General features: G+C 34.9%; 1 protein-coding gene and 1 long non-coding RNA gene across 2 annotated transcripts in view; one reads left to right on the plus strand and one right to left on the minus strand.

The window, feature by feature from the left end:
• LOC123526777 (uncharacterized) overlaps positions 1-14,153 on the minus strand; it is a 34,180-nt gene that overhangs the window by 15,739 nt on the left and 4,288 nt on the right. Inside the window, exons 7-14 of the mRNA XM_053522589.1 lie at positions 13,930-14,117; positions 12,787-12,890; positions 9,255-9,394; positions 8,665-8,776; positions 8,120-8,270; positions 6,542-6,689; positions 5,363-5,534; positions 4,955-5,127 (exon numbers count right to left, since the gene is read on the minus strand). Of these exons, the coding sequence (XP_053378564.1) occupies positions 4,955-5,127; positions 5,363-5,534; positions 6,542-6,689; positions 8,120-8,270; positions 8,665-8,776; positions 9,255-9,394; positions 12,787-12,890; positions 13,930-14,117 (1,188 nt within the window). The remainder of the gene's footprint in view (positions 1-4,954; positions 5,128-5,362; positions 5,535-6,541; positions 6,690-8,119; positions 8,271-8,664; positions 8,777-9,254; positions 9,395-12,786; positions 12,891-13,929; positions 14,118-14,153) is intronic.
• LOC128548447 (uncharacterized) lies at positions 9,394-12,860 on the plus strand. Its single transcript, XR_008367051.1, has 2 exons — positions 9,394-9,467; positions 10,349-12,860. It is a non-coding gene; the product is annotated as an uncharacterized LOC128548447 (long non-coding RNA).

A 14,153-nucleotide genomic window follows, 5' to 3' on the forward strand; every position in this document is an offset into this window, starting at 1 on the left:
ATGTCTACTTTGATAATGTACACATCCATTCATACATTTTCTCTGTGGTTTTGTTTGTCTTTGCATTAATGTGTCTATTTTAATAATCTACAAATCCATTCATAAGTTTCTCTGTGGTTTTGTTTGTCTATGCATTAATATGTCTATTTTAATAATGTACACATCCATTCATACGTTTCTCTGTGGTTTTGTTTGTCTTTGCATTAATATGTCTATTTTAATAATGTACACATCCATTCATAAGTTGCTCTGTGGTTTTGTTTGTCTATGCATTAATATGTCTATTTTAATAATGTACAAATCCATTTATACGTTTCTCTGTGGTTTTGTTTGTCTATGCACAAATATGTCTACTTTGATAATGTACACATCCATTCATACGTTTTCTCTGTGGTTTTGTTTGTCTTTGCATTAATATGTCTATTTTATAATAATGTACAAATCCATTCATAAGTTTCTCTGTGGTTTTGTTTGTCTATGCACAAATATGTCTACTTTGATAATGTACACATCCATTCATACATTTTCTCTGTATGTTTTTTTTTTGTTTTTGCATTAATATGTCTATTTTAATAATGTACAAATCCATTCATACCTTTCTCTGTGGTTTTGTTTGTCTTTGCATTAATATGTCTAGATCTATTTTAATAATGTACAAATCCATACATACATTTCTCTGTGGTTTTGTTTGTCTTTGCATTAATATTTAAGACATATTAACAATGTACACATCCATTCATAAATTTCTCTGTGGTTTTGTTTGTCTATGCACAAATATGTCTACTTTAATAATGTACAAATCCATTCATACGTTTCTCTGTGGTTTTGTTTGTCTATGCATTAATGTGTCTATTTTAATAATGTACAAATCCATTCATACATACATTTTCTCTGTGGTTTTGTTTGTCTATGCACAAATATGTCTACTTTAATAATGTACACATCCATTCATACATTTCTCTGTGGTTTTGTTTGCGATCTTAGTACGTGGCTTCCTATAATATCGTCATTCTTGCTTTTATCTTTTTAGTTATTGCACATCGAGTACATTCCGTTCTTTGTTGAGGATGAGGAGGCACTAGGTCTGCCGACTTAAATTCACATATGAGCCGCGCCATGAGAAAACCAACATAGTGGGTATGCGACCAGCAAGGATCCAGAACAGCCTGCGCATCCGCGCAGTCTGGTCAGGATCCATGCTGTTCGCTAACGGTTTCTCTAATTGTAATAGACTTTGAAAGCGAACAGCATGGATCCTGAACAGACTGCGCAGATGCGCAGGCTGGTCTGGATCCTTGCTGATCGCATACCCACTATGTTGGTTTTCTCATGGCACGGCTCATATGTCCTATACGGATAGACTAGGATTATTATAATGGAAAAGATATTCAAGAAACGTAACAAGAATCTTTATTTTTCTCTATTCTTTTAAACAATACATGTAGTTTATTTTCCATTTATATGCTACACTTCAGTTGAAATGTAAAAGTCACCCTCGAAGTCTAAATTCAACAAATCATGCTCAACACTTAGCAGTCGGTGCAGCCGGTAGTTTATTGTGGTGCGCGAAGTGGATTAAACCTGAAATGGTAGACCAAATTATCTATTAATTGTTCGTTTAGAAAAGTATAAATCACATTTGGACTTCTGACAAATCTGTTAATCGCACCAGAAGTCCTAACGTAGTCTATATTCGTATAAACTAGGGATGGGAACGAATACTGAAATCAATATTCGAATATTCGGTTTGCCATATTCGAATATATTCGAATATTCGGTTTGTTTTTATGGAAGCTTTAAATTCTTATTAAGTGATTGGCATATACACAACGTATTCATTTGTTTAAAGCGTGGATCATCGTACATAATAAGGCCAAAAAATGTTTGTTTCGGGTAACCCGATCCTACCTAGCAAAACCCGCCGATCCTAGCGTTTTATTTCACGATTCTATCAGTATAATCATGAATAGATATAACTAATTCAGTGTTTTAGCTTCAAAATGATACAAGAAATCAAAACGATTATAATTTAGACCGTCGCAATTTTATCTAAAAATAGCAGATCGTCCCATTTAAACACGTGACGCGCTGTTGTATTACCGCCGCCATTTTGAAAATTTTCAATCGGCGTGTAAAAATCGTCGTGTAAAAAGTAAGGCAGACTTAAACTTCCTTCAACATGAACTTATGCATCAATCATATGTTATTTCTAGATTTTATTATAAAGTACTTTAAAATTTAATTCGAATACGGCCCATGGCGGATGAAAACCGATTCTGCGGATGGTCTGAAACGTCCTACAAAATATTGTGAAAAGATCGACAATATCTACAAGTTTGGTATTGTTTTCGAAAAAAATGCTCTACAACTTGTTACATAAAACAGGCGCCAATAAAAATGAACAAAAGATAAAAAGATATCACATTTACGCCTAATATAAACTGTTAATCCGTAGCGATGACCCCAGATAATTATGCATTGCAATTTTCTTGTTAAGTGGACATCTTTTGACATGCATCTGACACATTGACGCCTATTGCAAACTGTTAATCCGTAACGATGGCCTCTACCAATTATGCATTGCTATTTTCTTGTTAATTGGACATCTTTTGATACGCGTTAAACTATAAACGCAGTAAAAACAACATTCAATCCTTATATTTACACTAGCTTAAGTTACAACAAATAATTACAATTAATAGCTTAAAAGACCCGCTCAAGTTGAATTATAATTCGCGCCATGAGAAAACCAACATAGTGGGTATGCGACCAGCAAGGATCCAGAACAGCCTGCGCATCCGCGCAGTCTGGTCAGGATCCATGCTGTTCGCTAACGGTTTCTCTAATGGTAATAGACTTTGAAAGCGAACAGCATGGATCCTGACCAGACTGCGCGGATGCGCAGGCTGGTCTGGATCCTTGCTGATCGCATACCCACAATGTTGGTTTTCTCATGGCACGGCTCATATGTCCTATACGGATAGACTAGGATTATTATAACGAAAAAGATATTCAAGAAACGTAACAAGAATCTTTATTTTTCTCTATTCTTTTAAACAATACATGTAGTTTATTTTCCATTTATATGCTACACTTCAGTTGAAATGTAAAAGTCACCCTCGAAGTCTAAATTCAACAAATCATGCTCAACACTTAGCAGTCGGTGCAGCCGGTAGTTTATTGTGGTGCGCGAAGTGGATTAAACCTGAAATGGTAGACCAAATTATCTATTAATTGTTCGTTTAGAAAAGTATAAATCACATTTGGACTTCTGACAAATCTGTTAATCGCACCAGAAGTCCTAACGTAGTCTATATTCGTATAAACGCAGTAAAAACAACATTCAATCCTTATATTTACACTAGCTTAAGTTACAACAAATAATTACAATTAATAGCTAAAAAGACCCGCTCAAGTTGAATTATAATTCGCGCCATGAGAAAACCAACATAGTGGGTATGCGACCAGCAAGGATCCAGAACAGCCTGCGCATCCGCGCAGTCTGGTCAGGATCCATGCTGTTCGCTAACGGTTTCTCTAATTGTAATAGACTTTGAAAGCGAACAGCATGGATCCTGACCAGACTGCGCGGATGCGCAGGCTGGTCTGGATCCTTGCTGATCGCATACCCACTATGTTGGTTTTCTCATGGCACGGCTCATATGTCCTATACGGATAGACTAGGATTATTATAATGGAAAAGATATTCAAGAAACGTAACAAGAATCTTTATTTTTCTCTATTCTTTTAAACAATACATGTAGTTTATTTTCCATTTATATGCTACACTTCAGTTGAAATGTAAAAGTCACCCTCGAAGTCTAAATTCAACAAATCATGCTCAACACTTAGCAGTCGGTGCAGCTGGTAGTTTATTGTGGTGCGCGAAGTGAATTAAACCTGAAATGGTAGACCAAATTATCTATTAATTGTTCGTTTAGAAAAGTATAAATCACATTTGGACTTCTGACAAATCTGTTAATCGCACCAGCAGTCCTAACGTAGTCTATATTCGTATAAACGCAGTAAAAACAACATTCAATCCTTATATTTACACTAGCTTAAGTTACAAAAAATAATTACAATTAATAGCTAAAAAGACCCGCGCAAGTTGAATAATAATTCGCTTTCCGATTAAAAACAGCTCCTGATTTTAAGTCAAAATACTCTTAAATCTAAGGATTTTTTTATCTTTAACATTGCAAAAAGGAGTTTTAGCTATGATGCTATGATCACTGAATGTTCTTTTTGATTGCAGACTCTTAAGATCTTTTAAACGGCGCCATTTTGTCTGGGTTTTTCTTTGTGAACGCACGTTCAACAATCTCACGGAAAAGGTCGCACTTGATGTAGCTTATACAAAACACCAAAAAAAAAAAAAAAAAAAAAAAAACAAACAAAAAACACAAAAAAAAAAAACACACACACACACACAAAACCACACACACACAACAAAACAACTTATAGTAAATGTAAATATACTGACTTACAAAATCAATGTAGATAATTCATAGACATTATTAAGCACCACCTAACTGACAACTACATAAGCCTAACTACGATTCATTACTATTTTGATGACATTGAATTACTGTGTTGCATAATTATGATCATTTAATTAAAAATATGAAATAAATCATCTCTGAATCATTAGGTGTGTTACGAATTAGATCATTGACATGTTTGTCAGTCATGGACACCAGATGCTGAGTTTTTCATGTGTGGATTCCAAAACAAGCAAACAATTGTTGCACAACAAGATTTCTGTTTCATGTAGCAGATCTATACATATGTCGTTCGTACCATAATAACTTGTTCTTGGCAAGTTAGGAATAATTTTTCCAACATGTACACGAGATCGGCGAACAAAGTCTGATCATCACGCAGTTGGATTGACCTTACGGCATCATAGTTTACGAATGCATTTTCCTAAAAAGAGGTATTGTGCACTTACCAGCTAGAGCAGACTGGAAACCAGCATTGTAATCACAGGCAACTTCGTTTTTCACATAATCATCTCTTCTATCGGCGTAATTATCCCACTCATCAGGACCTCCAACCAAACCGCCTTTAAGGACATTCGGATTGGCAACGTCTCCTTGCGCACACCACCCTGGGGTACACGAGCTGTGAGATATAATTTTTCAATAACAAAATGGCTAAATTTTAACATGCAATATATAAGGTAAAGATATGCATCATACAACTCGGTCACAACTACTATATTCGCACGATTTTAAAAGCACCATAAGTGTGTACAAATACTTCTAATACTGCAACACCGAGTTGTTTACCGGACAGTTCTCGTCTTCATGATGTAAACCTTATTTTAATGCATGACTATAAAACAGAATTTACCTACCTTCCCCTGTGATGAGGTCTTTTAGGATAATTACTTCCATAGCCTATCTCATAGCTGATATGAAGCTTGTTGTCTCCGAGAAGGTAGTTAATTTGGGAAATAGCCCATTTGTTATAAGCGTCAGGCTGGATGCCATACTTGGCTGCCATCGTTGCAACAAAAGCAACGTTTCCTGAAATTAAAAAAAAAGAAACAGACGAATCACCGAGTAATCAGTACAGTTTAGAAATCAGTACAGCTTTGGTACAGTTCAGATATCAGAACAACTATAATACAGTTTAGAAATCAGTACAACTTCGGTACAGTTCAGATATCAGTACAATTATAATACAGTTTTGAAATCAGTACACCTTTGGTACAGTTCAGATTTCAGTACAATTATAGTACAGTTTAGAAATCAGTACAACTTTGGTACAGTTCAGATATCAGTACAACTATGTATAGTACAGTTTAGAAATCAGTACAACTTTGGTACAGTTCAGATATCAGAACAACTATAGTAGAGTTTAGAAATCAGTACAACTTCGGTACAGTTCAGATATCAGTACAGTACAACCATAATACAGTTCAGATATCAGTACAACTTTCGCGCATTTTAGTTTTCAGTACAACTTTCGCACAGTTCAATGAGTCTTGATCATTATGTATATCAAGTATTTTGTCTTACATATAAGCATTTATTTTCAAATTCATACTACTTTCTTAATAAAATGTCACCAAACTGAACCATCAAAACTGCACTAGAAACGCCATTACGTTCTCCACAACAAGAAAAGTTGGTTCAAAGGACGTATCGGATTGGATGTTTTTGTCAGGGTGATAATAAGGATCCAAGTTATTCCTAAATAAACGCTACTGTGTGAAAACCAACGTTAGGGCTTTGCGAACAGCTAGGGTTCAGATCTGTGCACATCTATACTGTTTGTTTATCATTTTCAGCATCTGTATGCAACTGATAAGCGGACTGTATGGACACGGATGTGCAGGCAGATCTGGATCTGGTCCATAAACCCCTAAACGTTGGTTTTCACACAGCGGCGCTCAAATCTATTTATGTTGGTTCTTCAAAACAAGACAATCGTTTGATCAAGTTGTTTCATATACCTTATTGTCTTCAAGTTACAAATCCATTAGTATATTTATATTGGTGATGAGTAATGAAACAATTCTAGTGATTACCAGCATGTCTGTTGGATCCCCATTTACTCCGCCAGGCCAGTCCGCAAGGTGTTACCTTAACACCGTTATTACCGCTTCTAAACGAGTTAACTAAACCCTCGATGTCGGTTTTATATTTTCCGTCCTTCGTGATGTCATAAAGCAGTAACTGTAAAGAAAGGGGAGTTTTATTAAGACACCTGAGTGGAGATACAACTTATTTCACTCTTCAAGTTATTAGATCCATTACATTTGTGATCTACACGTAGTTTCTAAGAGCCAAAGTGTTATTTTATGTAATTTCTGTTCATGGTTTACAGACATTAAATAAGGAACTGCAGTCGCATCATGGCGGATTCAAATTGTTTTCAGTATTTTGATGCTGTGTAGAGAATTTTCCCTGTAATTAATGCCATGTTTGCTGAAATTATATGACAGATCTGCACTATAAAATAATTATAACATAAAATTTGTCATGGAAACTTAAGTCATACACCACTACTATAATTCTGGCCCTCAATGCAAAAGTTCTTCGAGATAATGTACATTACGTGCATTTAAAATTGGCCCTGGTATGTGCTGCAGCCAATTAAAAAAAGAACGTTTGAAAATAATAACAATATTTTACACAAATATCAAAGTTTTCTTTGTCCGAGAAACAACTGACAAAGTCAATTTTGATAAACTTTGTTGAAGAGAACTCCAGTCTGTTTTCTTCTAACTTTGGTGGACTTTAGTAGGATACAACAAGCTGAAGTTAAGGTAAGGATTGCTATTGTTACAAAACAAAATAACAAGAAGGTCCTCAAGAAGTTTATGGTATCAGGAGAAGACTAAGAAGTTATGTAATTCCATGTGTTCTTTTCTGTAACCTATTTCTTATTATGTAATTTCTAGTTTGCGTCATTTTTTGCTGTTAACATGTATGATGCAATTTCCGCCAGTTTCTTTGACAAACCATTAAAGACTTGGATAATGACAATATACAAATTTGATAAAGATGTATTAGTCATCGCTTTCTTTGGCAATGTTAACAATAATTTTGTACTGCCAAAGATAAATATCTTTAAATAGTAATGAAGTGTTTCCTACACTGTAATAAAATAAAAAAAAAAAAAACATACTACAGAGATGTAATTCATTTCTAGAATTAAGTCTACAAGACATTGCAAAGACTCTTCAATTGAGACGGAAACTAAAACATAAACTGCAGGAAATTACTAGATCTCAATTTAAGATTTCTTAACCTTTAGCCTGCTAGTGGCAAGTTATTTTGCCTTTTGCGACCAGTGTAGATCAAGATAGAGCCTGCACACCCATGCAGTTCGATCATGATCTGCACTGTTCGCTATGCAGTCAGTAAAGTTTCAGTGAACACCACTTCAAATAATAAATGGTATTTCCCAAATTGAATGATGGACCAGTCCATTTAGAAAATTTAGCAGGCTATGGGGTAATAAATCAATTTAAGATTTGAAAGAAATATTATTGAGCCTTAGGAGACGTAAAGGCATGACATCATAAAGCATTAAGTATAAGTCATGTTATAGACACGCTAACTGTTAATTTTGTTCCGGTGAAATAATACATTAAACGTACGGCAGCACCAGGTTGCGCATCGTTCCAGTTGAAACCCCAGGCGGTACCGCCGGGGTAAAATCCCTTGGCGTCATTTAGATAGGCCTGGTCATTAGTAGCTTTATACAACCATGCTCCGGCCACAGCAAGTTCATCAGTCTCGCCTGTAGACCTTTGAAAAGAATAAATTAAAAAAAGGGTTTCTTGTATTTTTTTAATTACTAATCTTATATAGAACTGAATAACTTTTCGTGTATTTTTGCATATCAAAGAGCAAGGAATGCCTGACAATTAGTTAATTTTATATGAAATCCACCGTTATAGACTGTGTTAAACTTTGAGCTTTTGTGCGGGCTTGTAAATATGGTGTTTACAGAATAAAATATGCTATTTTTGTAGAATCTACCACGGAACAATATCTTCTTCAGTTGTTATGACACACAACTATGTTATCTATGTTGTAAAACGGGCAAGTAGTGTTTCATTTTCATTTGGCTTTTAAACCAGCAAAATAAATTTAGATTAATTTAGATTAAATTTTGTAACATTGGTTTTGAAATCTCTACCCGTAGAAATCTTTTGCCTGTGTGACACAGTCGGTGTATTTGCCTCTGTTATTCTTAGCAAACGTGTACAAACTCTTCGAAGCTCCAAGAAGTCTGCCAGCAAAGCCGGTATCTGAAAGTTATTGAACATTTAATTGCAATCTTTAGCCAAAATGACCATATTTAAATGATTTATCTTTATATACTTATTCAAATGTATAAAGCCCTTTTTAAATGTATTTAAAATTTTACTGATTGTTAAAAAGCAGTCATTTTTTCCTGTTGTAGTACACATTATCATACACGTATACAGTCAGTGTATTCTATAACCTAACATAGTACTGTTAATTCACAAAAACCTGTTACTTTTATGTTACCATAAACTATATGAAGTAAATGTTCTTTTTTTATCTAATATGCCTTCAATGGCAATCTCATTAAAATCCAGAATTGTAATATTCTATGTTTTAAGCATTTTGGACAGAAGACATGTTTTTATTGGTGGGTCACGTGGTACAATATTTCATTCATCCTAATAACAATTAAACAAGAAACCATAAAAGATTACCTTTCGTGCGACGAAACGAACTTAAAAAAAAAGAATAAATTACCTCCGCACATATCCTTGAACACGAGATATCCGGCCGCCATTGCAGCGACAGTGTCTCCTGCTACGTCACTTCCGTGGCACGAGGTGGTCACCTTGTACGCAGGACGTCCCATGTGCATATCTTCTGGCCGACCCCAGTATCACTGTCTTGTAAGCTGTACGGCCGTAAATGTTTAGACACTTCCAAGATGGCGGACGCTGAAAGTCAACACAGGTAGGTGTTCCAGTTTTTCATTAATAACATGTTTTCTTCAACACCTTTACCAGCCACACTTATAGCAAATGATAGCGGAATAACATGTTCCTCCTCGGCATTATCTAAGAGTTTGTTGATTTCATTGTTTCTCGAATTATATTGACGCAAAATGTGCCAATCTGATGAAATTAAAATCAAATCGAGGAACGCACATTATTTTCGGTCGTATCTTATTCAATATTTATATCTGTTTGAATATTTCTGTGGTATTTTGAAGCTTTTTACTGGTTCTTTACGATGGTAATGCTTGATTTTACGAAACATATCTGGAAATATAAACTTTTTTACGATTTTTAAATTGTCAATACAGCGGCGTAGACTATACCAACATATTCACGCTGAGCGGTGTAGACACGTTTTTTTGTGAACGGTTTATACATAAAATTAAGCGAAAAAACTGAACGGTGTAGATACAAGTTTTGAATGGTGTATACATTGTTTTCCATTATGGGTTTATGCCATTCACGTGTTATTACTGTTGACACTCAGAAAGAAGTTAACGTATCTGACCATTTGTTAACGTATCTGACAGCAGTAATTTTCGTTTTTAGAATAAACATACATTGATTTTTAATATGTTTGGTGTATATTCCCATGTACATGTGGTGTGGTTTTAGTGTATACACTGATGTATACAACTGATGCTAACGGTTGGCTATAAAATGGGTTAACGTATCTGATGACTTTGTTAACGTATCTGATGATTTTTTTCTGTGTACAATCAAATGCATATCTATGTCCAGACTATTCACCAAATGTGAAAAGGTGCTTTGCACAGGTAATTGTTACATACTTTCATTAAGAACGTATGCTAAAATCTGTACTTTTTAATTTTTCAGGTCTATAATGGCGAAAAGTCGAGCTTAATATAAAAAAGAATATAAATAGAGAAAAAAGAAGAATGATTAATCATACCTGGAAAAGGAGCATTTACGAGCTGAAGGAAACCGAGAGTCCATTCACAAGCACAAATTCGTTTGAGAATGATACAACAAGAATGCAAATGATGCCTAGATCACAACATGATCTGAATCTGCTTGGAGTAAAAAATCATTCTAGAAAAGTAATAAAAAAACTGGAGATGTCAAATGCAATTATTGCTGAAGGGAGAGAGGCAGCACAAAAAGCAACATCTCAGTCAATGAAAAGAGTATGATGAGAGTAGTCTGTGGAAGAATAGTAAAAAAGTGTAAGTGTTAGACACAATCAAAAAGCAAACAGGTCTTGGTAGAAAAGGGCTGAAAAGTTCCAACACGAAAATACTGAGACCTATTTGTCGAAAACGACTCGACGAAGAGAGAACATGATAAAAACAGAAATCATTTAGTTCCTTGAAAGGGAACATCATGTCAGTATTCAGATGCCTGGGAAAAAGATACCAAAGCCCATGAACCAAGGTGATAAGAGACAAGTGCATGTCCTCAATCATTATCTAGAGAATATATATCAAAAGTATAAAGCAGAAAACCCAAACATAAAGATTTCTAAATAAAGTCCAAGACAGTAAAGCCGACATTGAAAACGTAGTGACAGATGAAAGTTCCTGTTGTTGGATCATTTGTTTTGGCTAAATATGAGGGCAAACAGTATGTGGGTAAAGTCCTATAGGTCGACTCCAATGAAAAGGATGCGCATGTTTCGTTCATGGAAAAGACCCGTGTCAAATGGTCGATACCACTGTTCACATGGCCTTCAAGAACTGATGAATTGTGGGTAGACTTTAAAAACATCATATCTTAAATCTAGGAACCTTCCCCCCTATGGCAAGACCAAAAGGCACTACAGATTGAACAATAATGACTCTGCTTTCTTTGCTAACTATGTTCAGACTGATGTTCAGTTTACGACAATTTAACTTTAGAGTTTTTGTGTTAACGTATCTGATGACATTTTTTCTTTGACTCCACTAGCAATAGCAGAAGTACTAGTATAAGTTATATTCACATAATTATGTAAATTTACATTGAATGTGTTTGAGAAAATGCAGTATTCTTTATATACCACTTTTCCTACGGAATTTGCATTTAAACTTTAACCGTAATAAATGATTAATTTTTAACTGTTTTTTTTTTATTTATTTTACTGATGTATGGACATTATACAGAAACGATGCAGTAGAAAAAAATGTGAGGTATAAAAATCGGTCAAACAATATGCATATGTTATGATAATGTTTGTTGTAATAGTTCTTTTTCACATTTCCATTCATTAGATGTGTTCATTCATTCATTGTTGCCTTTCATCAGATATACCTCTGGTTTACGCATAAAATTATTATCATATATATATATAAACATAAAATATAGTATAAATCAAGTAAGGTAGTAAGCAAAAGATTTTTTTAATATAGTTACCTTTGTAATATGATAGTTATTGTAAGATTTGTGTTAAACAATAGCGGTGTAATTTTGAAAGAGATATGAAAGTGGTCAGTTAACACGAAATGTTTCATTTGATTACACTATGCAAAACGTAGAACAAAAACGAAACATTGTTAATTTTGATTTACATACATAAATGTTTCTAAATTTCCATAACAAAGTTTTACATGATACAAAAGTGTAATTTTGTCAAACTTAATTTCACTGATTAACGTATCTGATGAGAAAAGTCAACACCTTTAAAAAATATGATTTTTTTGGTGTATTAAGTTGGTTGGGAATCACCCATTATCAGTTTTATGAAACTTGTATGTTGTAATTTCAATGAACATTGAGATAGGTTTATTTTCAAAAATGAAGTTGGAACTTTAAGTGAATTTGAACGCGTAGTTAATTTACATATATTTTTATATGGCATTTTTAGCATAGCCGAAATTAACTTGTATCTACACCGTTCAGTTTTTCGCTTAATTCTATGTATAAACCGTTCACAAAAAACGTGTCTACACCGCTCAGCGTGAATATGTTGGTATAGTCTACGCCGCTGTATTGGCAATTTAAAAATCATAAAAAAATTTATATTTCCAGTTATGTTTCGTAAAATCAAGCATTACTATCGTAAAGAACCGGCAAAAAGCTTCAAAATACCACAGAAATATCTAAACAGTTATGATAACTGAATAAGATACGGCCGAAAATAATGTGCGTTCCTCGATTCGATTTTAATTTCATCAAATTGGCACATTTCGCGTCAATATAATTCGAGAAACAATGAAATCAACAAACTTTTAGATAATGCCGAGGAGGAACATGTTATTCCGCTATCATTTGCTATAAGTATGGCCGTTAAAAGTGTTGAAGAAAACATGTTATCAATGAAAAACTGGAACACCTACCTGTGTTGATTTTCAGCGTCCGCCATCTTGGAAGTGTCTAAACATTTACGGCCGTACAGCTTACAAGACAGTGAGTATGCATGATCAGCATTCCCATTACCTACCTGATAAAACATAGCAAACGGAAATTTCAAACTTTGTAGAAATAACTCAAGTTTGAATCACATTGTGGCAAATTTGCAGTAAATAAAGTATTCCAACGTACATTTTTAACTTACACTTCGGAAAATACTACCCATTTCATCGAATGCTTTATAAGGGTGACCCACCCGCGTGACTTTCGGGTACATTACATACGGAGAAATATCTCGATTAAGGTAAAAGTTTGCCTAAATTTTCTTTATTACTTGACAGATGTTCATAAATTAAAGCGTGTCGAAGGCTTTCCTCCTCACAAAGTCACATGGGCCGACCGCCCTGTAGTTTATAGGAGCCTCAACTAAATAAATCTTTTGTATTCCCTACATTTTGAAATGTGTTCTAAGTGTGGCATCTAACTGAACCATATTAGCCTTGTTATACATAACAGCTTTATTTTTTACAGGAAGTCAGGACATCTTTGCTTTGTAGACACGAGTGGATTTTTAACCTTTAGTCTGCTCGGCAAGTGATTATGCCTTTGCGACAATCAGACCATGGTCTGTACTGCTCGTTATTCAGTCAGTAAATTTTCAATAAACACCCCTTTGAATAATAAAATGAATGATGGACCAGTTCATTTTAGAAATTTATCAGAGTAAAGGTTAAGTAATACTACCATCCCGCCACAAGCCAGCTGGATACCTCACCCCCCACCCCTTGAAACAATTCTTCATTTTAATAAGGGTTTAAAGTTTGCAGTGGCAAGGGGCAAACAATTCGGAGCCAACGACATCAATCAGGCCCAATCTTGTTTTTTAATGAATCATATAAAAGATTGAACGGACCTGCATATAGAGTTTGTGCTGGTCTGGAACCCAACATTTGAGGAAATATTCCAGTGGTGTTCTGATCATATCACATACCATGTTTTTCTGCCCGGCTGCCTCACACCCATCCCGGGACTCTAACATAACGTCTAGCTACACCCAAGCAGACCAGGCCATAGTCAAACCGAATTCCTTCAATATTTTCAAATTTCATAGGCGGGACTGTTCGACTTACTTGTACATAAAGTGTTTGTTGATCCGGAATCCAACATTTGAGGAAATATTCCAGAGGTGTTCTGATCATATCACATGCCATGTTTTTCTGCCCGGCAGCCTCATACCCATCCCGGAATTCTAACATACCGTACAACAACACCCAGGTAGACCAGGCCATTGGCAAATTGAACTTCACATGGTCTCCGGCTGTATAAATAGGAAAGTGGTAATACTAAGTTCGAC

This window comes from Mercenaria mercenaria, chromosome 14 (genome assembly GCF_021730395.1).
Source record: "Mercenaria mercenaria strain notata chromosome 14, MADL_Memer_1, whole genome shotgun sequence".
NCBI classification, from domain to species: Eukaryota; Metazoa; Mollusca; class Bivalvia; order Venerida; family Veneridae; genus Mercenaria; species Mercenaria mercenaria.